Genomic DNA, 27,271 nt, shown 5'->3' with positions numbered 1-27,271 from the left:
ACATGACGTTTTCCATACTTAGTTGAATGCAGACAAGGGGGTCTGTGTGAGGAGGTTGAAGGTAGAGTGAAATCCACAAGACCTTGACTGTGAATTGGGAAGGTGGACTTCACCCTTCGGGCTTGGAAATGTAGGGTCAGAGGAGAGGCAGGAGGAAAGGTATACTTTGAAATATTAATCTTGAGAGCATGCAAGGAGATCTGCGATTCTCTGTTACGGTCCACATGTGAGGCAGAGAGAACCTGGATGTAGGAGCAACTGGGCGGAGGAGGAAAGGGAGGGAGACCAACAGGGCAGCAGCTCAGAGGATACACTATGCCTGATGAGTGATTGCCTAAGGGGAAAGAAAGATAGGAAAGTGCCAAAAATGAATCTTTGAATCTGAGTCATGGGGGAATAATATTTTTTTTAAGGAGGGGTCAGGAAGTAGGCTTACTTATGGTGAGAAAGACGGTAGATTGAGCTCTCAATTAACTGAACTATAATGAGGCCCGCTGGAGTAGGAGACTCCTGGAATTCCTTCTGAAGGGCAGACGTGGTCCGTCCCTGCTTGTGGGTAGCGGACGTTCCAGCCCAGAGGGGAGAGCGTGGCCTCAAGATGGCTGCGGTGGCACAGCGGGTTCTCTCCAGGCGCGGGAGGGGGCATGGCAGGTGCTCAGGGATTGTGGTGCAAACGAACTTTTGGACCTCTTCCTATTCAGCAGCCAATGCTATCTCTAAAAACCAGGTCTCTATCCTGATCGAACCCCTTTCACAGCTCCCAAGCGCCCACAGTTCAGTCCTCACTGTCAGCCTGTGGTCTCCCTTCCAACCTCATCTCCAGGGGCTCTCACTCCACACCCCGTACCCAACTCCAGTCCCCAGCAACACATGACGCCCTTTCTCTAGCATACCAGGCTGTCCCCCACCCCTCCAAGGGTGTCTTCCTGCCTCTGCCTTTGTCCATGCCCTTCTCTGTCCCCAGATGCCCTCCCCACCCCCACCCTCTGCCTAGTCAACTGCTCCTCACCCTGCAAATTCCTGCCCAAATGCTACCTCCTGTCCAAGATTCTTCTGCCCTTCCATGGAAATTTTATCAGCCTCTCTATTCACATTGCATTAGTCTGAGCTCCCAAAGTTGAGGGCCATGTCCTACGTTTGCAGACTCTCAATACTTCTTTGCCCAGTTTATTTTCTCATTTCAACCATAGGTGGAATCTAGTTCATACAATATTATTGGGGGCTTAAAAACACACAAACTTTCTTAATAGTAAGTATTCAAAGGAAATTTGGAGTTGAAATAAATCAAATGTTAATATCTTAAAGAATGAGAATTAGCTGTATTTAGCTGTAATTTAGCAATGAAATAAGAACAAAGACTTGGCATTTCTCTTTATTCAAACCCCTCACAACATGGGATCATAGAGTGCCAAAGAGAAAGCCAACCTTATTTCTCTGATACTCTGATTTTCAGTCCAAATGTGTTACATCATATTTTAGAAAATCACACGAGTTCAATTTTTTCCAAACCCCAAACGCCAAAGCGAATCTGAACTAAAAAATTACTATGATACGTGCGTATATTTGTTTAACAGAAACCATAATTTGGACATTTTATCAAACTGGGCCTGGATCGACCTCAAAAGAAATGCTTTTTTTTTTTTTTAATAGAATTTTAATGCATCATTGTGTGTGTTTACCATTTGGGCCAGAATGAATGGAGGACATTTTTGAGATTGGAATTCTTAAACAGGAATATCCAGATAAACAGGACTTTAAGGAATTTCCAAGACTCTCTTATCTGAACTCCAAGGTTAAAATAATAGATCAGAACAATACAGCCGATAATTTACTTCTATACAACAAGCATTTATTGAGTGCCAACCAAGAGCCAAGTAGTGGGCAAAAATGCATTATGTCACAGTATCTGCCTTTAAAGCACTCACCTTCTAGCAAGTGAGGCAGGTATATAAACATATAATAGTAGCACAGAGAAATAAACTTAATAATAGAAGCCAGCTATAACACGTATTTATATAGAGATGCTACTTTCTATCACCATCGAAGTTGGACTCCAAGCTTTCTTATTCAGATCCTAAAGCTCATTCTGCACCGTTTTTGGCCTCAGATAGTTTTGTGGAGCAAAAGAGTGACAGAATGATTTGTGTGATCTGTGCACACGGCCTTCCTTTAGCATTTTTATACCTAGTAGTAGAAGTACAAAGCACTTTAAGGAATACTGGGGCTTGTCTGAGTTTCTTGTTTGATTTTACACTCTGTTTTTCCTTCATCAAATTATGTACTTTAGCAGTTACTCCTAAAGGTTAGCTCAAGCTTTTGAAAAATAGAATTGGAGCAACAGAGTAGTGGTTGCAAATGCAGAAATCAGTAGCATCAACTTCTGCTGGCTTGGGAAATTCTGTTATCTAGTCCAGTTCTGGCTGTAATCAGTATCACCTGGAGAGCTTTTAAATCACTCAATGCCCAGGCTGTGCCCCAACCAATTAAACCCAAACCTCTGGGAAGTGAGACCCAGGCATGAGCATTTGAGGGAGAAGGAGTCAACTGTATGTTTTAAAAACTTTTTATTTGGAAATACAGATGTTCCCCGACTTATAATGGTTCGACTTAACGATTTTTCGACCTTGTTTAATCCATGTTACAATGGCGTGAAAGTGATTCGCATACAGTAAACCACACTTGGAATTTTGAGTTCTGATCTTTCCCAGGCTGTGACGCGGCATGATTCTTCGTGGTGGCGCGGGGCAGTGGCAGGAGCTCCCAGCCGCAGCTCCAGCCGCCGGGATCGCCAGGGGAAACAGCGAGACTCCGCGGTGCGTTGTGCTAGCGGCGTTTTTGTTTTAGTTCGGTACTTCAAACAGTCTCCAGGCCCAGTGTGCTTTCAGCTGTGCAAGTTAATGATGAGGATCCAAACGGCCATTCTGTTCCTCGCTTTCAATACAATATTCAGTAGATTACATGAAACAGCCAAAACTTTACTATAAAACAGGCTCTGCGCTAGATGAGTTTGCCCACTCTCAGCTAATGTTTTTAAGTGTTCTGAGCAGGTTTAAGGCTCAGCTGCAAAGTGCTGGCTTTGGGTAGATTGAATGCATTTCAGTAGATGACATTTTCGACTTACCATGGGTTTATCAGGATGTAACCCCATTGTAAGCCAAGCAGTCTCTGTAATTTAAAGTTCATAAAATGTAGCGAAAATAGAAAGAGTACAAAGAACCCACGTATTCTGTTTATCTAGAATCACCGATATGTTTTTCCTCTGAACCATTCGAGGATGTTATATATATTATGGCCCTTTATGCGTAAAGAGCTCCGCTTCAGTGAGTATTTCCTAAGAATAGGGACATTCTCTTTTGAAACCGTACTACAGCTGACAGCTTCATATTAATACAATACTTAAAAGTATTTAATTTACCAACCATATACCGGTTTTGTCGATTGACCTAATGATAGCCTTTACAACATTTTTCCTCCTCCATTTCAGGATCCATTCTAGGGTCAGGTATTACATTCAGTTGGCATTTCTCTTTCTCCTCTTTTAATCTGTTTCCAGGGACTTTCTTGGTCTTTCATGATACTGACATTTTTGAAGAACACAGGGACCCTACTTTTGAAAAATAGAATGTTCCTCATTGTCTAATGAAATGATACCCTTTCACCCAGGACCCTGCTAGTGGTTGTGTGTCCTCTACAAGATACCATATCAGGAGGCAAATGACGTCCACCTTTTCTCATGGGCGATATTAATTTTGAACACCTGGTAAAGTGCTGCCCGGTTTCTCCACTGGATAATTATTCTTTCTCTTTCTCCCTTGCAACTAATAAGCAGTTTGAGGGATCAATAAGACCAGGGGACATCAAAATTTCCCCCAAAGTTTAACATCCATTGATGATGATTCTTGCCGATCCAATCTTCACCATGATGATTGCAAAATGATTTTCCAACTCCAGCACTCCATGTTTACCAGCCAGTCCTTGAAACCCCTGTAATGGAAGGGCTCTCCCTTGTCCCCCATGTATTTATTACACTTATAATAATAATCTCCATACTGTTGGTAAAAACTCATAAATTTCATTTTTAAAAAAAAATCATAATTCATTACCATACTTAATTGGATGCTCAAAATGTTCCAGATGTGGCCAGCAAGAGCCCCTTCAAGGTGATGCCCATGCCCTTGTGACATGTCCCCACTGTTTTTGTAAACATGTCCAGACTTACCTAGTACCTAGGCTGCCCCATCCCTAAATCTAGTCATTTCCCAGGAAATGGTGCCTTTTGATGAGGAATGGTATTAGAGACCAAGATTAAGTTGCTAGGTATGCTTATTGCTAGTGGAGTGTTTTTGCCTCCTAGCTCTCTTAGCAGACAGAGCTAGGCAATATATGCACGTACATATGCATACACATACATAAAAATATGCATGCTCACATACATGTAAATATATGCCTGTACATATAAACATGCACATTTACATAATCTCAAGGTCATAAATTCACGCTGCCCCAAATTTAAATCCATTACCACAGTTGTGTTGCCCTCCCCCGTTCCATATTTGTGCATCCCCTTTTCCACAGGGAGGGCCCTGGCTCCCAACGACGTTAGCCCCAGGGGACAACACTTAGGAAAAATGTTTGCCCACTCTCAGCTCATGCCTACTACAACCAAGCACGCATATACTTATGTCCTGGCAATTCTACTTCTGGGTATATCTCCAACAGAAATGAGGACTATGTCCACCAAAAACATATAAGAATGTTTATAGCAGCATTACCCACAAAGTGCCAAAACCTGGAAACAACCCAAAACTCAACCAATAAAAGAAAAACGAAATAAATTGTGGCACGTTCATGTAGTATAATACGAAACTGCTGTGAAAAAGGATGGACCAATAAATGCAACAATGTGAACATATCTTGTGGATATGTTAAGTAAAGATGTTCAATACAAAAGAGTATGCATGGTATTATATGCATACTCTGCTGTGTACCACTATTCTCAAAAACAGGAAAAACTATAGTGGTGCACAGCAAAGTAGTGGTAACCCTTGAGGGGGAGAAAAAGGAATCTCCTGGGGGGCTGAAATATATCTTTATTCAGGTAGTAACAGATGTGATACAAATATAAAAAAAAATCAAGTCATAAACTTGCAATTTAAATACTTTGCTATATATAAGTTATATCCTAATTTTTAAAAAATTTTAATGCAGCTACAAATCGGGCTGCCAATGCAATTAACTCAACTGAAATGACCTAACCAGACCAATTTCACATGTGTTCAGGAAATGACAACTACATCAGAACTTAATCATCTGCCTGGCAGCTACTGCTTTTCTGTTGTAAGACGCATCCAGCGTCAGTAATGGGAAAATGGGGGAAATTGTGCATCCTAAGATTTTACAATGGAGAGAATTTTGTGTTGAGTTGAACTGGACTCTCTTTTATACTTCTCCCCTTCCCAAGGGTTAGTCACAAACCAAACCCTTGATGGCTTAAGCCTTGTGTATGAAGTCACACAGTCATAGGCGTCGTCCTCTAGGACCGATTGCTGATAACTATGAAGAAGCTGGCTCTGGAAACCCCACGTGCTCACAGACAGGGAGGGTGGGCATGTGGTGAGCGCTTTGGTAGGAGGGTGCAATGAGGGCTGCCACCCACGGACAGGCCCTTTTGCTTCCCTCTGCTCGGTGTCCATCCTGTTGCTCAGGATGAGCAGAAGATGAGAGGTGAAACCTTTCCTCCCTTGATGGAGAAGGCTTCTCTTTTGACCAAGACTCAAAAATAAGAGATGAGGGAAGGTGCACCGCAGTGGTTCTCCAACTTTAAATGCACCACAGTCACCCGGGGGCTTGATGATCTCACCCCAGAGTTCTGATTCATCCAGCCTGACCCTGCGCATCTGACAGCTTCCAGAGATACTGATGCTGCTGGTCCAAAGACCACAAATTGAGAACTACTGGTGTAAGGGAAAGAATATGGAATTGGAGCATCAAAGTTCAAGTCCTGAACCCTGCATAATAGTCTACGACCTTGAGCAAACAACTTAATCTCTCTGAGCCAATTTCCTCTTCTGTGTAAGAAAGGTAATATGTGTCCTGCTTGCCTTATAGGATTGGTATTCATATTATGAGTTCATTTGTGGGTTGTTTTTATTGAAATATAATTGACATATAATATTATATTAGTTTCAGGTGTACAGCATAGTGATTTGATATTTATATACATTACAAAGTGATCACCACAATAAGTTCAGTTACCTTCTGTCACCACAGAAAGTTATTACAGTTGTGTTATGAAAACCAGCAATCGTTAAACCAGAGATTCTTCACTTTTTTGTGCAATGGTCTCTCTTGGCAGTCTAGGGATACCTTCTCAGAATACTATTTTTAAATCCATAAACAAGATATAGAAGAGTACAAAGGAAACCAATTATATTGAAATATTTATCAAAATATTTTTAGAGAACAAATTTGCAATATAGTAACGTGCTTATTTCACACTAAAATAGGAGATCTTATGGAAGGTCTAACAATTTCAAAATAACAATGGATTTCAAAATATCTGTAACATCTGTAATGTCATTTGTGATTTCTGTTGGTGACAAAGTCACAGTACTGCTAAATACTATTATGCTTTGTAGTTTCAGGTGTACAGCATAGTGATTTATAATAGAAGGAATGCTAAAATAAAGATGTAATTGACAGACCCCTCCAAAGTGGCAGTATGAAGTGGATAGTTGTGTTGCGTTTTCAGGTCATCCAGATTAGCTACCATATCTGAGACTCACTTGGGTTTGCGCCCACATGTGGGCTTCTGTGGAAGCTCAGAAACTAGATGGAAAATGCCAGGGCGCAGACCTCCACCTGGCGGTGACCAGTGACATCAGGGCCCTCCGCCCTCGAGTTTGTTGTGATACTTCCCAAATAACTTCTAAGAACTACTGAAATATTAAGAAGCTTGGAATTTTGCTACTAGAAAAAACTTAACTTTCGCTTTCCAAAAGAAGAAACACATCCGCATCACAGTGATCTGTTTGCTGTAAGGAAACCACCTTCTTTATTTGATGATGGAAGCCAGAGGTCAACGACGGGCATTAAGATAAGATTATGGGGTACATGATATGAGAAGCAGGGCTTGGATGTTTAAGTGAATCCTATATGTTTAAGTGAATCTTGGAGAAAGGCATTGCTGGTGCAGATAGTTTAGGCCAAATATATATGCCCAGTGCTGACAACTAAAAGTGGAATAAAACGGAGCGTCGAATAAGAGTGGAGATTTCCTCATATTGACATAGCTGTGAAGTTGCCTTTCAAACAGGCTCTACCAAACAAGCTTGACCTTCAGTGAACACACCCACTAGCAATAATCATGAGTCACCTGCATCTTTTTGTGGGGTAGTCCTGGACACCATTTATAGCCCTGGAACTGCTTACAGGCACTAAAACTGTAGATGCAGCTGTTTTCACATGCCAGACCAGGGGCTAGTTTTAGAGCTATTTCAGAAGCTAACCTATGAGCATATGGAATCAGGACCATGTTTGCTAAAAATCTGATATGGCTGTTTTTTATGCTTTGCTGTTATGATTAAAGACTCGTCTAAGCTCTTAGAGGGGATGCATGGGGAGTAGTAGTAGATGGTAGAAAGATGCAGGGCCTCCAGTTTTCATTTCCTGGGAGGCCCCTGCAGCTCTCTCCCGTGCAGTATTTCAAGTGGTTCTTTACTGGACTTTTTGGTTTCCAGATAGTAACATCTTCTACAATATTACCATTAACAGTAATAAAAATGTTAGCCAGAACCCACCTCACTTCTGAGTTTCTTATGCTCTGAATGGGATTTTAACAAGAAGTTGTAAAAAGGGGAAAATGTGTATATCTCTCAGGAGTATTTCTGCCTGCATTGTGTCCTTTATATTAATTAAAATTTTTAAGCCTTGAAGAAAGTCATGTAGGCATTTGGTAAAACATATTTTAGGTGGAAGTAAAAAGATGTAAAATGGAAACTAAATGGCTCCCTTCTCATCTCCCACCCCAACCTAAACACCAGTTCCTGTCCCCAAATGTTAACAGTTTTATGACTGTCTTTCTCTAAAATGTTTTATGCATGTGCCTACATGTTTTATGTGCATGCTTCTATTTAAAGGTATACACAAATGAGATCATACCAAACACACTGTTCTGCATTCTTGTTTCCTTAGAAATGTATCACAGGTGCTTCCCATACCCACGCACGGATACCTGTCTCATTGGTTTTAGGGCCATGCTGTGTGGATACCCAGTATGACGACTTACTTAAGCAATCTTCTACTAATGGATATTCAGGTTTCATTTTTTATATCTAAAAAATCTGCAGAGAATATCCTTGTTACAAACCCTTTTCTATATTTAGAGAAGGGTATCACTCAAGTAGTTTCCTATGAGTACAATTCTTAGGTTAAGTGTATGGGCACTTAAAGTTTTAAAGGTGTAACCAACAGCCCTCCAATATGGTTGAATCAGTTTACATGCCCACCAACAACATTTTGGGTTCTTGCTTATTCGTACACCTGTCAATTCTGGTGGCATTAACACTTTTAAAACATTTGCCAACCTGGTGGGTCAAGAATATCCCATTGTGGTTTTGTTTGCATTTCTTAAACTATAAGGAAGGTAGAGCATATTATTATGTACTAATGGGATATTTATACTTGGTTTTCTGTGACTTGCCTATTTATCATTCTTCGCCTGTCCTTTGAGCTGCTGCCTTTTTTTTTTTTTTTTTTTTTTACTATATATTTCTTTCATTCAGTGAATAATGAAGTGTCTCGTATGTGGCAAACACTATGCTGGTCTCTAGAGCTATAACAGTGAGGAAATGCCACCGTTTTTGCCCTTTTGGAGCTTATGGTGTACTGGGTGACAGACATCAATTATGAACCATGCTCTGGATGGGTGTATGTACAAACTGAGTTAAGTATCTTAAAGGAAAGGCTCTTGCATGTCTTAGAGCATATGAGAGAAATGACAGGCCTGGACCGGGGGTGGGAGAAGACTGCCCTGAGGAACTGACATCTAAAGAACAAATAGGATTGGGGGTTAGGGGAAGCACTTCTGGAAGAAGGAACAATATTGTGGAGGGAACGCAATGTATTAGACGAGCTAAAAGAAGGCCAGAGCAGAGCACAGAGAGAAGGACAGTGACACAAGGCGAGACTGGATCACATCACCTGGGGCTCTAGCCCTACTGATGATTAGGAGTTTTTTCCCCTAGAGAGATAGACAGCCATTGATGGATTCTGAGCCTTAGTTGGTAATCAAATCTACCAAAGTGAAAAGATCACTCTGGCTGAAAAGAAGGGAAACAGGAAGACCAATTAGAAGGCTTTTGAGTTAGTCCAGATGAGCTCTGATGGTAGGCTGGCCCTCGATTATAGCACTGGACATGAAAAGAAGCAGATGGGTTCAAGAAATATGGAGAAGGTCAACTAAAATTTGATGATGGATTGAATATAGGGGATTAAGAAGAGAGGAGGTGTCCAGGATGATTCCTATGTTTCTAAATAGATGGATGGTAGTACCATTTACTGAAATAAGAAACACTGGAAGAGGTCAGGGATGAGTTCAGTCTTAGACAACACATCTGAGTGAAGCTGTCAAGTAAGCAATTAGAAATAAAAGTATGGGACCAGAGGGAAAGTCCAGACTGGAAACATATATTTGGAAGTCACTGGATATAGTAATTAAAGCCATAGGCATAGGTGAAATGGCCCGTGAAAGAAATACAGCTCCCAAATCACATCTACTCTTAATCCTTCAAGGATGCTAATATTTAATAGCCGAGTAGGAAAGATGTGACAGAAAATAAAAACAGAGAAACGTGGGAGCAGGTGAAAAGCAAGTCAAGTGTGGTATCCAGAGACCAGTGAAAGAATATTTCAGATAAGATGGAGTGGTCAGTAGTGTCAGATGCTGCCGAAATGTCTAGTAAGAGGAGGCCTGGGAAATACCCACTGGGTTTAGCAACATGGTGGTCTTGAGGACATTAATTTGAATTCTTTTAATGGAATAATGGAGGCAGGAGTCAAATAAGAGATGGTTGAGGAATGAACGGGAAGTGAAAAGGTGAAAACACTGTATGGACCACTCTCGAGAAGTGTGATTTTTCCTGGAAAATAGACCCAAACCTGTTTTTCCTTAGTCTCTATTCTTGACCTCCTTTGCCACTCAGTAAACTGAATTCACTTTATAATTCGGTAATCAGTGTTCCACAGCTGTGTCTCTTGGTAGCCATGGTAACCAGCCAGCCAGGGGTAGTGTCTGCAGGGGAGGCCACCTTGAAAACAGGAGGCTCATCCACCCCTTCAAGCAGCCTCTGACTCTGCAGGCCTGGGAAGGCCCGTTGTAGAATCGCTGCTGAAAATGGGTTTAATAAACTAAGAGTCCTTATGTTTTAGAGACAACTACTGAAAAATATAAAGATAAATGGGATCTGGGAATTGTAAAGTGAAACGAGATAAGCCATGAGTTGGTCATTGTTGAAGCTGAGGAATGGGTACCTGGAGGTTATTATATTATTCTCACTACTTTTGTTTGTGTATAAATTTTTCCACAATGCATTATAAAAAAGTAAATTTAGCAATTCTGTAAAGTGAAAGTTCACAGAGCCAGTGACCATCATGGGGCCCACTATGTACATGGCACTTAAAAACAGGTCCTCCTTTAACCCAAGCTGCCATTGGCTTGTGGGTTTCAAAATGCCACATGTCTAAGGGAAGAAAGTCTGCTCTCACGTACTGTCCTTTCTTCTCTCAGTAACCCCGATCCTTGTTTCTTACCTCCCTTCTGAGTGTGGATTCCACTCACCATCTTAGTGAATTTGAACAAATTCCCTCTGGCCTCTGAAAGATGAGGCTATGCATCTGCTTAGCAATGTCGCCAGGGTTAATTTTGAGAGTGTATGTGGAAGTACCTCACATAGTTCACAGCCTCAAAAGCCCAGGGAGTCAGGGAGGTGATTATAAATAAATGAAGCTGATCAGGTAGGAGAAAATCATGTGAAACCTCTTTGCCTATCTTTAGCTTTGCCACTTTGAGGATAAGTACAAGTAGAAAAGTTACAAGAAAAAAGCAATGCAAGCATGATCACGAAGAAAATAAATAACTCATATTCATTAATAAATGGGTAAAAAACTGAGACTTAGCCTCAGTGTTGGGGAATATTAGGGAGTGGTGGGGATTAGGGCAAACCGGAGCATACAGGCCCCAACTAAAAGGTGCCTGTCCGCCACAGCGCCAACTGAGTGCTGCCCTGAGGGAACGGAGCCAATGTTAACATGTCTTCTTGTTTTACAAGACAAGCTAGAACTCTAAATTTTTTATATGAAATCTCCCAATTCTTAAATTTACTTTCAATTATACTTTTTAAAAAACACTATGAAGGCCAAACTAAGCCCATCTGCGGGCCAAAATCAGCCCGTGAGCTGCCAATGTGCAACCTCTCACCTAGATAATGCGATATAATATCATTTCCCCTCCCCCTCCCTTTTATCTTCCTCCTCTAACTTTCTTCTTTCCTCATCGTTTTCCACATCCTTCTCACTCGCACCCTTCATTTCTACGTCCAAGTGGTGGAAGGGATCTAAATGGGTTGAAGAGGTGATTAAGCCCAAAAGGATGTGATCTAGATGTCCTATCCTGCCCCACGGCCTCCATCGGCACCTGGCACACAGTGGATCCTAATGAAAAACTTGATGAATAAATCACCCAGCAACTGGGGTGAAGGGTGTCGGTTCGGATTTTTGTGCACACCCAGGGCTTACTTGAGAAACTATCTCATTTTTCTCGACAGCCTTGCGAAGTCGTTCTGGCCGCTCCATCATCAACGGGAACTGGGCGATTGACCGGCCTGGAAAATACGAGGGCGGAGGGACGATGTTCACCTACAAGCGTCCAAATGAGATTTCTAGTACTGCCGGAGAGTCCTTTTTGGCCGAAGGTCCCACTAATGAGATCTTGGATGTTTATGTGAGTTTGGATATTTCTGGGGTGTTCTCTGGATTTGGTATCTTGTTACTTCTAAGGCCCACACTTGGAACAAATAAGCAACACATCATTGCCCATCCTCGATAAAACCATTTGAGCGAAGTCTTTTGAGGTGCCCTTAAATCTTGGCATTCATCTTTGCCATTCGCCCTGAATGTACCTAGCTTACAGAAACCTTAAACTCTACCAGATGCTTATAACCCTCGGAGTTTATTGACGCAGTAAAACCAATTTTACTTGTTGAACCAAATCAGAGGCAAAACATATCCTTTATTTCATGAGCATTGGATCTCCTCCAGGCACTTTCCTCCTAATGCTAATTTGGCATGTTTTCTTTTTATGGCAAAAGAAAGCAAATGCCTCAAGCAAGACAAGACCGGCTCACAGTTCCCAGCCCTCTTCAAATTCTATTAAAGCAAATGAAGAAAGGAGAATTCCAGAATACTCCAGATGACACAATAAAGCTCAGAATAACAATGCAGAGATTTACTAGAAGTTCTGTGCTTCACAGAAGACAAAACTTCAATTTATTTTACGAGAAACTAAATTATTAAGTTACCCAAAAGTAAAAACGTTTTTTGTTTTTAAAAGAAACCACTAGAATCCAGTCTTCTTAAAAAGATCAGTTAATAAAAGGTGACAAGAAATAAAAGCTTGAAATCAGGTTTTTATGATAAAAAGAATGAACTCACCCACAGATACGCATTCTCTTACTACCTCTGAAGCCACACTAACGTACACGACTGTGCTATGTTGGAGTTTTATATATATTACTGCTCTAACTATACAGTTACACGTTCATGCCTCTTGGGCCTAGTGGCTCACGGACTAGAAACTATAAAGGAAGCCTTGTTATAGTTCATTTTGAATATTTTTTTTACACTGTCCAGTCAGTTGTTGGACTCTGGGTAAGTTTCAAATGGCATCAAGGATTAAAAACCCAGATTGTTAGAGGCCCACTGTGGGTGGTCTAGGATGTGGCGGCCAACAATAATTTCATAAATGGGACAAGGTTTGCACTAGCAGAATGCTCATGCCGAAGAGGCACGGAAGAGGGAGAGAGGGTTTCCAGCCTCAGACTGATGGTCCAATTGTGTGAAAGGAGAAGTGAAGGCATGAGGGGTAGACAGCAGGAACCCAAGGTCACACCACTGTGTCCCTTGGGGATTCTGTGCACACCACCATGGTTTCTGAGCATAAGGAGCCCAGTGGTTCTTATGCCTGCCTTCTGTCAGGTGATTTATAGAACGGAGGCCCCATTTCACACATAAGGAGGGGGTAAGAGACATGGTAGGCGTGTTCAGAACCCGAACAGGACCCACCCATGCTGGAATGACTCGGAGACACTTACAGCTAAAAGGACCTAAGAGATCAGCTGTGATTCTAATGTTCTTCTTCCCAGATGACGAAGTCAAAAAACTGAGATTAAGGGATTTCTTCAAGGCTCCACAGTTGGTCAACAGGAGAGCCCCTTTATGAAGCAGTAGAGCCAGAAATAGCAAAATGTGACAGTGTCTCCTTGCCTGGCTCATATCTACTCTGTAAATTCCTGTTCTGCTGATGCATTTAGCCCCCTATCCTATTGCCCACCAGGAAAGCCATGAGCTGAGAAGACTTTGTGCTCTAGAGCCAATAGGGAGGGATTTATTCTGCTGGGCTCATTTATTTTGTGTTTTCGTCCCAGGCAGGTGTCATTGCTGACTTCCACAGTCTATGCAGCTTCTTGCTTGCTGTCATTCTTTTGTCATCGGGTCCTGAGAATAGGACCCAGAGATAGTTACTTCCCCTATACTTGTTTTCCTTACCCCATTTTTTGTGGTTCTGGAGGTTTCCGTGGATGAGAAGGGGTGGCACCCAAGAGTCAACAAGGAAGAGGGTTGGGGCAGGCTCTTCCTGAGCTAGCCTCACTGGCCAGGTAGAAAACTCTGAAGGAAAACTAAAGGACCCGAGCGGGCTCTGCCACGGGTCTAGCCCTTCTTTGCATGACTATCTCGCCACCTTGTGTCCAAATGGGTTCTCTGCAGCGTAAACATGTATCTTTTGCGCATTTTAAGAGCACAATCTAAGCCATGCTATAGGACGGTTGGAAGCCAACAGAAAGGTTCCACTGCCATTGCCCATCTTCCTATTTGGAAGTCAAAAAATCTTGACTTTCAGCCTAGCTTTCTTCCAAGTTCTTCATTCTTCAAAAGCAAATAACAAAAATCCATCTGGAAACAGTTTTCATTGAATCTGTCACAGGTTCACTAATATCATTAGATGTAAATCGACCCACTCATTTATAGATAGCGTCAGGAGGAAAGGATTGCGTGTGTGCCAGTGACATGGACTTTTGTATTATCAGATGATACACCAGCAGCCTAACCCAGGAGTCCACTACGAGTATGTTATCATGGGGACCAACGCCATCAGCCCTCAGGTGCCACCTCACAGGAGACCAGGTAAAGTCCCTGGTTTTGCTGCCACGCACTTGGGTCGTTTCCTTTTAAAGCCCTCTCTCTTCTTGTGCAGCTACCCTCTGTCTCTTAATCGACACAGAGAAAACCCAGGGACACATATTTCAGAGTTGGTGACCCAGATATTAGACGATGCTTCACCATTAGTCGGAGCCTTCATTGATAGGAGTGAACAAACATCCTGGGTCTTTCTTTCCAGTTCATCCTTTTGAAATGCCTTATATTAGTTTCCTATTGCTTAGTGGTTTCAGGTTAGTGGCTTAAAACAACACAGGGGTGTATATATGTTGTCCAAACTTCAAGGCTGCATACCCAGCTTGACAGAATTTTTAAGCCATTTCAAGGAGCAACACACAATCTGAGAACCAAGTTCATATGCCAGACTACTGAGGTTACTGCCGTCTGATGCTGATTTATAAGGATGATTAGACAGACTATTTGAAATCATATTAGGATGATGATGGTTGAAACAAGTCCGATGGGTCTCAGGTAGCATGGGGTTCCGGGATTGGGACAGAGCGGGCCCAGAAGGAGTCAGTTGTAAAAAGTTGGTGACAAAGGGCATTCTGCTCCAGGCTTCATCCTCTGTGTCAACGGAGTCAGGAAGCCAGAGCCTGAATCCAGATCTGCCCCTTTCTTGCTGTGCAGCCTCAGACAAGTCCATAACTTCTCTGAACACATTGCCAATCTGCAAAAAAGAGAGGGAAAAAAACTGCATCCAAACTTTTTTATTTTTTTATTTTTGTCTTGTTTTGGGAAAAGCCGAAGCAAAGGAGGAGATTAAATAAATTAGCTGTCAATCCTAGTGCCCAGTGCATACAAAGTATTCGAAAGATTTTTAAATGTTTTTGGCCAATAACATCTTAGACAGTCCCATCTGTATCAATAGGCCTGATCTTTATTGGTTTAATTTGCATGTAATATTTTAAATCACAAATTATTGTAAGTAGCTACTAAATAAGAAAGTACTGGTGAAGGGGTAGAGAAAGCCCTAAGCTTTAACTGGATTCTACAGTAACTCTAGAATTTGCCTCCTTAATTTGTATTTAATATGTGCTTAAACATTATTCAATCAAAATAAAAGTATGTCAAGTAAAATGTACCTGCTTCATAACTGCCAAAACTTGGAAGCAACCAAGATAACTTTTGGTAGGTGAATTTGGATAAGTAAACTGTGGTACATCCAGGTGATGGAATATTATTCAACACTAAAATGAAATGAGATAAAAAGTCATGAAAAGACATGGAGAGAACTTACATGTCTATTACTAACTGAAAGAAGCCAATAGGAAAAAGCTACATACTGTATGATGCCAACTACATGACACTCTGGAAAAGACGAAACTATGGCGACAGTAAAGATAGTGGTGTCCAGGAGTAGGGGAGAGGGAGGGATACAGAGGTGGCACACAGAGGGTTTTTAGGGCAGCAACGCTCTTCTCTATGGCACTATTATGATTGACACATGTCATTATACAGTGTCCAAATCTGTAGAATGTACACCACCAAGAGTGAGCCTAAGGTAAACCGTGGGCTTTGGGTGATGCTAATGTGTCAGCGTAGGTTCATTAATCGTAACAATGTACCGTTTGGTGGAGGCTGTGCGTGTGTGGGAGCAGTGGAGACACGGAACTCTCTGTACTTTCCACTTGATTTTTCTGTGAACCTAAAACTGCTCTTAAAAAAAAAATCTTCCCCATCTTTTCTCTCCCTTCGCAGAGGGAATCTTTCTTAACATTTAATGGGATTCTGCCCAGCCCTTTCCTATATATATACTAAGGTGTTTGTAGCCAATTTGAATCTTTGTCTATAATCTAAGTGTACAAGGAGCATCACAAGTAATTGTTTGCTATAAGTCAATGTAAATCGAACCTCAACATGGAACTTCTTTGAAACTGGTAGAAATTTAATCTCAGTCTATATGTGTGTGCGCACGCGCGCGCGCGCACACACACACACACACACACACACACACTGCAAGTATAAGTAAAAATCCCTGCCTGGCACAGGTAAGGGTCCGTGGTGGTCCGGAAAACGAAGACCTCTCATTCCTGCCTTTCCTTGCCATGGAAACCTATGCCACTTGAGCTCACGCGCTCGCGCTCTCTCTCTCAAAACAAACAAACAAACAAACAAACAAAAAACACCTTCACTTTTCTCTTCTTCCCATCTGGGACCTGTCATCCTTACTAAGAACTAGGCTTTCAGTATGGGGAGAAAGAGCTGTTGACTTGAAGCAGCTTTTGCTTTCTGTCTGACAAAATTCTGAGGCAAGAAAATCTAAGCATCTGACTCCTCTTTGAGACTGAGGGAGGAGAAGGAGCATCGGAGATAAAGAAGGAACCACAAAGTAAACTCTCACAAAGCGTCCTGCCACCTCTGTGTGCATGTATGTGTATACAAACCGAATTCTGCTATGCTTTTTTCTTTCAGCAAATACTATATCAGAGTCAAATCTCCACACCAGAACATATATTCGCTTCATTCTTTTAAAAAAAAATAACATAATATTCCATTCGTGATTGTAGCATAATTTATTTTAACCAGTTCCACTGGTGAACATTTAAGTCCATTCTACTGCTTGGCTATTTCAAATAATGCTTTAGCAACCATACTTGTACATACGGTTTTGTGTAAAAGAATGGGAATGTTTATACAACAAACATCCTAGAAACAGCAATGCCTAGGTCAAAGTTATGAACATTTAAAATGTGGATAGATATTGCCGAATTGCTCTCCAAAATTCACATCTATTTGCAGCCTCCCCCACGGTGTATGAGACTATTTTTCAGCGCCTTCAACTAGACGTTTAGGGAGATAAGGGTTTTCAAAGCTTCTAATCTTTATCGTTAGGTAAATAGAGATGCTGTTCTTGTTCTTGTTTTCACATGTAGTTCTTTAATTATGAGTGAAGTTGAGCATTTTTGTGTGACTCTTGGCTGTCTGTATTTCCTTTTGTGTGAATTGCCTCTCCCTGGACCCTGCCTTCTTTTCCTATTGGGATGTTAATCTTTTTCTTATTTGTTTTTAATCATGTCTGAATATTAGGGAAATTGGTGTCTGCTTATTTTAAATACATGTGCTATGAATTAGAAATCATCCCATGCTGCTTGATTTCTCATGTTGAAGCAGTTTCCTCTTTAAGACTCAATGTCCAAATCAACCTTACTGTGTGTGTGTGTGTGTGTGTGTGCACGCGCGCGTGCATGTGCACACACTGGCCTCTCCTAGGGGAGCCCTTCAACGGCCAGCTGGTAACAGAAGGAAGGAGCCAGGAAGAGGGAGAAGAGAAGGAGAGGAATGAGGAGAAGGAAGACTTGCACCGTGGGACACCTGAAATATTCACCTCAGAATCAACACAGACCTTCTCAGTCAGGCATCCGGATAGGTTTTCTTCCCATCGGCCAGACAACTTGGTGCCACCAGCACCTCAGCCCCCACGACGAAGCCGAGATCACAACTGGAAGCAGCTCGGGACAACAGAGTGCTCCACGACCTGCGGGAAAGGTGAGCTCGTGGGTGCACCTGGAGGGGCTCTGCGGATCCCTGAGTGAGTAATGTGCAGTTGGGCCCAAGGGACATGGCAAACCCTCACCTCCATGAGCCTGGCCATGACATGGCTCATTAGTGTGATGTTGTGTTGAGGTTCCCCGAGACCACCTTCAAGCTCTTTGATTTACTAGAAGGACTTACAAGATGGAAAAGCTGCTATGCGCATGGGTACAATTTATTAGAGTGAAAAGCTAAGAGATTAGAATCAGCAATGAGAGGCAGAAAGCTGGAGATAATTACATATTAAAGCCAAAATCATTTTAGTGAAGACCATTCCCAGACACTATAAAGGTAAACGATATGAAACATAATTGACAGAAGACTCCAAAATCGAAATGTATTATTACTGAAATATTGTACCTTTTAGGTGGTTGGTCTGATGACCATTAAAGGAACCAGATACACTCTGAACTAGGTGAAAACAAGGAAAAGTTATAAAAAGGATAAAAATTGTTGTCATGCAGCTTTATGTCAAAGGCGACATATGTAGAAGATTCTCTTACATTCCATGTCTTTAAAGATAATGTGGCCCAGCCCTTCCAGTAGGGTGGGATGGAGCTCTGTCCAGAGACCATAAGGCATTGCATTGTGGACACAATGGGATGAGGACAAAAGCAGGTGCTGTTTGTCAGCTCACCCTTCAGGCTCACAGTCTTGTGTCCATTGGACAGATGCCACCTACTCACCCAGAAAGTCATTCGATGGGTCTCTAGCTGTCATGTGCCAGGCATCATGGAGGGACTCCAAAAATGCTAGTAATCTTGCCCCCTCGCCGCCCCAGTCTTTATGGTCCACTCTGAAATAAAAATCTACCTCCCCGCCGTTCTCTGGTATCTGGCCGGCACACCCTGCTTAACACATTACAATTAGCTCAGATACCTCCTGCTCTGTGAAACCCTTCCTGATGCTGCAAGGCAGAGGTAGGAATGTCTTCCCTGGGGCCTCACAGCGATTTGGGACACAGTTCTGTCCCAGCTCTGCTTGGACCGTCTATCTCCTTGAGTGTATCCTTTCAACCGCTGCACCTGGTCTCTTACCAAGCACACAGTAGGCACTCCTCAAGTGTTTCCTGAATGAATAGATATATTGTCACTACATTTTGAATGAGATAGATAGATATAGATAGATAGATGAGAGAGAGAGAGAGAGAGAGAGAGAGAAGAGAGAGAGAAGAGAGATCAGCTATTAGAAAAGATATAAAGGTAGTTTTTACATCTTCATTACTTCCTAGATATACAAGTCTATTTGCTTTTACCCGTGTTGTCAGCCACACAAAGAATGTGGATTTATGCGTTAAAAGCTGAAGAATCTTTTTCTCTAGGTTTCCATATTATTTTGATTAATGTTCTAAGATAGTCTTTCTCCTTTGCATTGTGGATACACACACATCATACATCCACACTTGGCATATGCCACTCATGTGCCTAAGATGACACGTCTACCTACTTCTTTCTCCTGAAAAACATCACTGGTTCTCAGGCAAAGAGATATTGAAGAGGGGTCTTGAAAATAGAAAAAAAATAGAGATGTATTTTTCCTCTACCCGTCCTTCTCTCCTACTCCTAGTCCCCTTTTTCTTCCATATGACAAAGAATTGAAGCCCAAAGATGCCCCACCTTTGTTCCCTCTACGGTTTGCTCCCGGGCGACAGAGGCCTCAGTCAGACGGGCAGGGCAGGTGAGGTAGAGTGGATGCACCAGATGTTGAATTTGTCTCACTGCCGTCAGTAGTGACAAGTGTCCCATGGCAAGAAATTCTGAGCCTGCCGGTACTGTCCAAGTCTTTTCTGCACAACCCAAGTCCATTCCCCCTTGTCATTTGTCCCCACACTGACACTCTCCCAGACTCTTCTCCAGTCCTTTCTGGTAAAACTAACCAGACCGCACATTGCTATGTCTGTCCCATTGAAATTTCCCTTTCTATAAATGCTTTCAACATCACGATGTCATCGTCATAGCAAGGACTAGTCTCGGGCATACAGGACTCCATCCGGTCATTGCCAAGACCTCTTCTGTATACCTGGTCAAACTCTTGGCTTGGTTTGGTTGGTTCCTGGAGTTCCAACTAGAGTCGTGTTTTTTTTTTTTTCTTGCTCCTTAGTTTCTCCATCTTTCCATAATGCCTTACTGACCTCTACCTGTGGTATGATTGCCTGCCCCAATGTAACATACTTCTGTTTTGATCAATACACCTGACATATAATCCAAACAAACTGACCCCAGATTTTTCCTGCTGCCTAAAGCCAAGCCTTGCTCCTGACCTCACCAACTTATTCTTGTTTGATGGCAATTCGAAGAAGACTGAATGTCATGCTTCAACAGTGAAGAGATGGCCAGGTGTCTCCCTTTCTGAAGAAATCAAAACTTTCCCAAAGGAAGAAATCATGGTCACTAAAGCCAAGAATTATAGATCTGGTATTTTCTTACCATCAGAGAAAAAGAGAGAGCCTCCAAATTTATTTTATTGGCTAAACAGTGGAGCTAGACCATAGACAAGTGTACTGTAAAGGCAGTAAGAGGGTAGGGGAAGGCATGCAAACGGCTCCCAGCAGGACCCATCTTTTGCGAGACACAGAACATTCCTATGGTAACCTGTGTCCTTTTAGCTAGAGATATTAAATTTCTCCCTCACCCGAGTGCCAAGTGGTTGGGTAGTTACTTTTGCTTTCCAACCCACAGACTTGTCAGTAAAAATGTCAAACCCATGTGGTCTGAAGGGAAAGGGATAGGCTAAAAAAAATAATAAGGTTTTTACTTAATCCCTTAGTAGCTGGTTCCCAAAAGGGGACCCTGCAAGCCGTGAACCGACTCTTATTCATCTTTATAACTCAGCACAATGTTCTTAATGCTTGTTGAATTTAATCAAAGAGCTCTTCTTAAATAGAAGCAGAGATGATGCTGGCCAAAACCTAATTCCACAAAAGTTTTTGCTTCTTATTAATTTTACAGTCAGTACTGCTTTTTACTTGGCTAATAATTATGCTTAATTGGACCGGCATTTTAAATAATGGTCTCAAGTTATAGCTACATTGTAAATTTTTACTGCCAGGGTACTTTAAGCAAATGTTTGTTTCAAATTCAAAACTGTCTTACAGACTGTCCAGTTTCTTATAAGAACTACCCTCTGGCTTACTGAGTCGCACAAGATTAGTTTAAAGAAGCATTGAAACACTATTCATAGCTGATGAAATATGGAAACACGTATTAAAAGTTATCCCTCTAGTTGCAATTAAAATTGTAGCAAGTTGGAAGTTTAGAAACTATAAATGCCAGACCTATTAGCAACAGAGCTAAGACAGAGCCAGTGACCTAGACTGGGGTGGGGTAGGCAGTTCTTTGTGAAGACGCATCTTACTCTTCCAGCAGTTGAGTCGCAGGGTCCATCTGCTTACATTGCTCACTTTGTAAACATCCATTATGCTTCAGTGCTGCCACCAGGGGGTAGCAGAGAGAGGAAGACAGAATTGTGAATTTGCTATTTCTTGGATTGTTTGGTTTTTGTTCTGAGAACTAGAAATTCCACTGAACAAATTATTTTTATCAAAAAAAAAACAGATGTATCCATTTTTATCCAATGATGGATAAGCTGTGTACTTAAAAAAAAAAAAAACTTGAGGCAATTAGCATGATTTTTTAGCAAAGTAATAAAAATAAACATAGACCTCTGATAAATATTCATTCAACAAACTTTTATTGAGAAGCTACTACTCTGCTAGGTACTGGGGATACAAGGATGAACAAGAACTAGTCCTGTCCCTGAGAAGCTCACTGTCTCATGGGAAGCAGACATATATACTCAAATAAAATATCATTGGATCGATACTTTATTAAGGGAGCACGTAGCACGCTTTACAAAGGGGAAGCCAGCTGCTCTTGCAGCCTTTCTCAAATCTTCTGATTTCTCTGCTCCAACCTGTCTCTTAAACATATCTAGCACTTGCAGGTCAGTTTGTTGGGCACTTTTGTTCCTGTTCAGTGACCTGAACAGCCCAAGACACAGGTGCACACACCGACCCAAACTCAATCCTTTCTCCAGGTTGCAGCTTGAACCCTCCAGGGCCCTTTCTCTTTGATGTCTCCAGAAAACATGGAAGAAGTTATTGTTTGTGCTTATTTTATAATCACTCACCTGCCTAGTGTTATCTTAAACTTGGGAAATTTGTTCTTATCTGCCTTTGAGCACTTTCAAACAACGTCCACGAATAGATTATAAGCTCTTTGAGGGCGAGAACTATTCCACTCTTTTTTATGCCCACAGTGCTGAGCAAAGTCCTGGCATGGGAGGTGTGTGAGTGTGTGTGTGTGTGTGTGTGTGTGTGAATTGCTCTGTTTCTATAGCTTCTCATCATCAGCACCTGGATCTCTGTGTGCCTCCGCCACAGACCGACATTCAAGGCACTGTCCTTCAGACGTTCTCCTTGTCCTTACAGGATCGCAGTATCCCATTTTTCGCTGTGTGCACAGAAGCACCCACGAAGAGGTTCCTGACGGCTACTGTGACTCCAGCATGAAGCCAAGCCCCGAGGAGGAGCCGTGCAACATCTTCCCCTGCCCAGCCTTGTAAGCCAGCCTCTCTTCCTGTCCGTCGCCTGCTATCGGGTCACTTCCGGTTGCTCTTGCGTAGGACCCTAGTAGCAGATAGAATCTCATTTTTAAATCAGACTGCATCTGATTTAGAAACATGAGACTTGATCTACGCATCAAATGCAGCCTGTTTAGCAAAAGCACCTATCTTTCAGGATTAATACAGGAGCTTGTAGTCTTTAGCAGGTCAGCACACCCCCAGGGGACCCACCCTTTGGGAAATTGGAGGCATTAGAGTTTAGCCTGGTAAGGAAAACAATGAAGGAAGCAAATACTTAGAATCCAATGTAGTCGGTGTACTTGTAGGTGAGCTGTGTACAGAGAGAGAATAATAAAGTCACATTCCACCTGCCTGGAAGCCAGGGAGAGGATCTCAGGAGAGGCCTTGGACTGGTTATTGAGTGATAAACAGGACGCTTTCTGAAGATCAGAGGAAAGGGGCATTAAGATGGGTCAAAACTTAATTCTCAAGGTGATAAAAACAAAATTCTCATGCACATGCATGATGAGCATGTGCTGATGTCTTATTTAACTAAATGACAAAGCAGGATGCCAGAGGAGGGTATGTGAAAATGAAATGTAAATAGTTCACGAAAAATGAAAGAATGCCAGACTAAGATTTCTAAGTAAGTTCCAAAAGTGGGTTAGTGTTCTACAAAGTAATGAAACTAAGCTTTGGAGTTCTTTTATTTTTACTAAATAAAAATCATTTGTACCTTCTCAGTATTCTTAAATTTTATAGACTCTGGGCCCTAATCATCGGCAAATAGTATATCGAACAGAGCTAATTTCTTTAAAGCCAGGTAGCCCTTAGGCTGGCTGTTGAGCAGTGCCCTGGGAGAAAGACCGCTCTCAAGCATTCTGACGGTGGTTCTGTGTGAGTCCGCTCAGGTTCCTGCCCTCTTTCTGTTGACTGAAGCGATCTGTCCCTGTCACTCTTTCCTTCCTGAGCCAGCTGGGACATCGGGGAGTGGTCAGAGTGCAGCAAAACCTGTGGCCTGGGCATGCAGCATCGCCAGGTTCTGTGCCGCCAGGTGTATGCCAACCGCAGCCTGACCGTGCAGCCCTACCGCTGCCAGCACCTGGAGAAGCCCGAGACCACCAGCACCTGCCAGCTCAAGATCTGCAGCGAGTGGCAGATCCGGACAGACTGGACCTCGGTACGCGTGGCGGGGCGGCCTGCTCTGGAGCTCCCTCTCCAAGACCCACACCACCCTCCCCTCGCCCCCAACCAAGGTCTGACTCGGAAAGACCCCGAGTTCTTGGAACCTGTCCTGTGGGGATCCGGATGGCTGCTTTTGTAAACTGTTGCATGTACCGATAGCTCAGTAGAGTTAAAAGAGTTAAAGCTGGTGTGTAACACCACACCCGACTCTAAGGGGGAGCCCATGGGAGCCGTGTGCATACAGGTCTCATTTCTCTCACGTGTCACAGGGGAGTGGCGGGTGGCAAGTGCCGGTAGAGCCAACTCCTTCCAATCTGGCTCTTCCGTTTCGTAGATGACAGAACTGAGGCTCAGAGAAACAGAGCAGTCAAGATAGCTAAGAAAATCTTAGAGAAAAAGCTTGTGATGTTTTCGAGGCTGGGCTCCTCCTCAAGCAGCACTGCATCGCAGGAGATCCAGCAACACAGGGGAGTCTCGCTGCAGCCCTCTGTTCGGGTGGCAGGTGACAAGGACGAGGGCACCGTAACTGGAGAGTCACCCAGACCTAACGCTACCCCTGCCGCTGACATAAGCTCGCTGTGTTTTAGTGCTCGGTGCCCTGTGGAGTGGGACAGAGGACCCGAGACGTGAAGTGTGTGAGCAACATTGGGGATGTGGTGGATGACGAGGAATGCAACATGAAGCTCCGGCCAAATGACATCGAGAACTGTGACATGGGACCCTGTGCGAAGAGCTGGTTCCTCACCGAGTGGAGTGAAAGGGTGAGCACGCAGCGTGGGTTTTCTAGAGCTGGGGACCAAGGTCTGCTGGGCTGACGGGCAGGGGCATGTGTCACAAGGTGCCCCCAAACCACACAAGTATGAATCCCTAGCTGAGAATCGCAAACGTCATTTCTGACTGGGAGAAGGCCCAGAAGTGAACTCTCGCAGGCTTTCTATCCTCGTATGAAGACTGAGGGGCCCTAAGGTTGAGGAGTTGGGTGTGACAAACTTAGTTTAACTCTCCTTAGCATGCCACGTAATATTAAATAATGAAATACTAGGTAAAGTGAATAATTACCTCACACTTCCATAAGTTTTGTGAGTGCCTGACATACAAAAGGCTTCCATCCCTACTCTTTACTAACTCAAAACACTGCACACACTCTTCTCCCCAACAGCTTGGCCTCCCTCCATGGCTGGTGTTAGGTGTCAAGGGTTAACTCAAAGGCACGTACAGTCACTTAGCCCACCAGTTACCCATGCAGGGGGGAAACCAATGAGACTGAGTTCATCTATCAAAGACAAAAGTAGGATTTATATAAGAAGATTCTGGAGGTGGATGGTAGTGATGGCCGCACAACAGTGTGGATGTATTTAATGCCACTGAGTTGTACACTTAAAAATGGGCAAAATGGTAAATTTCACATTATGTACATATTACCACAATAAAAATAAACGGGGTAAAAAAACTAAGCAAAAATTAAAGTGCACACCCTGGGGCGGAGGAAGGAGATAATGAACTGTGCGGTCCTTTTCCTGCGGCAGCCACTGATTGGCCAGCAGTGGGCGGGGCTCGCGAGGGCGCTCCGCCCCGCGCAGCTGGCTGGCATCCGACCAACACTTTCCCTTTCCGGATTGATGGTTTCTCCAGATGGCTGTGGAAGTTTAACTGGGCTGTGGACATGACTGGCTGCCTCTGTCCTGAGGGCCTCCTTCTTAGGACATGCCTGCACCGTTTCTGTATCAGAAAGTCCACGGTTCTTCCAAACTGTAATGTGCCTACAAATTATTTGAGAACCTGGTTTCAGCATAGAATCTGAGTCAGCAGGTATGGAGCAGACCCAGATCCTGCATTTGTCATGGGTTTCCAGTGGTGTCGAGGCCACGGGTCTACGAATAGAGGAAATCAGCCATGTTTATGGAATCTTAGGAGACATTGCTGAGCTGGCGACTCCCCCCTACCCCACACCCCGTTGTCTTGTGAACAACAGTGAGGTATTTTGCGCTTGGGGGAGTAAACTTTACACATCAACAGATTTGGGCCCATCCACCCTGTTGCTTGCTTCCAATTGGCCGGCATCCATTCTGACTGGTCAGTGCCCACCGTGGACCAGTTGTTGAGTATTCTGAACATCGCCCTTGAGTGTTCATGTGGGTTTCCACTCCCTCCAAGTTGTACAGTGAGCCTTTGTTTCCTCCCTTTCGTCATGATAAGAATCCACGTCAGTGGGAATGTTTCTGGAAAGAAAGGAAGAACAAGGCTGCAAATGCAGGCTTCCTTCCACATTCAGAGATCATCCTGGAGAGTGTCACCAAATGATTCATCCTCTTGTGTTTTCCTGACACCTCCCGCACACAGCCCCTGCCCCTTAGTCCAAGGCAGTCCCCAGAGAGAGAGCCTTTGGCACAAATAGCGAACTCTTAGGATGAGCAGCTGACCCTGCCTTCCGTCCCAGGAGGGGCTCTGACGCCTCCCAGTTAGCCATCAGGAAGATGCTAACCAAAAGGAAACAAAGGGAAAGTGGGTGCCCATCTAAAAGTGTCCAGTCGAGTCCGACTTCTGCCCTGAAAGCCAAGTTCAGCAGAGCTCAACCAGTTCTGTCTGCGTGTCCTGGCTTTTCCCAGCCTCCCAGCAGGGGCATCAGGTCCTGGCGTCCTGGCAGCGGTGCTGGGAGGTGTTTCAGAAGTCACTCCTGGCAGCCTCCCTGGCAGCACCCCTGACGTAGGTCAGGTTCCTGTGTCAGAAAATCTGTGTGTTGAAACAGTGACGTCTATTTCTTGAACAGCCCGCGGTGTCAGGAGGTTTCCTTTTACACTGAACCAGTATTTATTTCTTGCCAACTCCTGCCATGTCCCGTAGAAAAGCAGGGTGCACTCTCCTCACACTACAGACACACACATATTGGGGAACCCCTTCCACTTCTCCAGGCTAAACATTCCTAGTTCCTCCAACTAATTCTTTAGTGTTTCTGGATTTCTAGCTGTCCCAGAACTCATTTGTATTCACAGAAAACTTGCTGAATTTAATGTGTAAGCAGATAAATAAAAACAATAATTCTGGGCTTTTCTTTTTATATTGGAAAGATGCTTTTGAAAATAATGTTCATTTTTCTGCTTATAAAGTAACATATACTGATATACTATTATAAAAAATATGGGAAGAATCAGAAAAATATACTTATAATCTCTCCACTAGAAGATAACAATTTAAGATTTTAAAGCTACACTGCCAAACCTTTTTCTACTCATACATACTTTGCATACATAGCTTTTTTGTACTCACATAGTTTGAGTATAAATTATAAGATGTGCATAATCTGGTAACCTGATTTTTTTCGCTTATGTTTTATGAACATTTCAATGGTATTAAAAACCTTTAAAGCATGATTTTTAATTAGAATAAGCTATTGTATGACTATTTTCATTGAACTGATGCCCTATTTCTAAATGTTTGAGGATATTTTTTTTTAATTTTTTGCTATTTTAAAAAATAATGCAGTAAATATCCTTATGCATAA

The 27,271-nt window shown here is 42.9% G+C and overlaps 1 protein-coding gene across 4 annotated transcripts in view; it reads left to right on the top strand.

The window, feature by feature from the left end:
• THSD4 (thrombospondin type 1 domain containing 4) overlaps window positions 1-27,271 on the top strand; it is a 536,848-nt gene that overhangs the window by 487,050 nt on the left and 22,527 nt on the right. For all 4 annotated transcript variants that reach the window (XM_016126817.2, XM_016126819.2, XM_036238506.1 and 1 more), the window contains 6 exons: window positions 11,823-11,998; window positions 14,361-14,457; window positions 17,704-17,979; window positions 22,454-22,583; window positions 23,563-23,767; window positions 24,360-24,533. In XM_016126817.2, coding sequence (XP_015982303.2) covers window positions 11,823-11,998; window positions 14,361-14,457; window positions 17,704-17,979; window positions 22,454-22,583; window positions 23,563-23,767; window positions 24,360-24,533 — 1,058 coding nt within the window. The remainder of the gene's footprint in view (window positions 1-11,822; window positions 11,999-14,360; window positions 14,458-17,703; window positions 17,980-22,453; window positions 22,584-23,562; window positions 23,768-24,359; window positions 24,534-27,271) is intronic.

The sequence above is a fragment of the Rousettus aegyptiacus genome, unplaced genomic scaffold (assembly GCF_014176215.1).
Source record: "Rousettus aegyptiacus isolate mRouAeg1 unplaced genomic scaffold, mRouAeg1.p scaffold_m13_p_3, whole genome shotgun sequence".
NCBI classification, from domain to species: Eukaryota; Metazoa; Chordata; class Mammalia; order Chiroptera; family Pteropodidae; genus Rousettus; species Rousettus aegyptiacus.
Note: the sequence above shows the minus strand (reverse complement) of the source record. Positions and strands in the feature narration are given on the sequence as shown.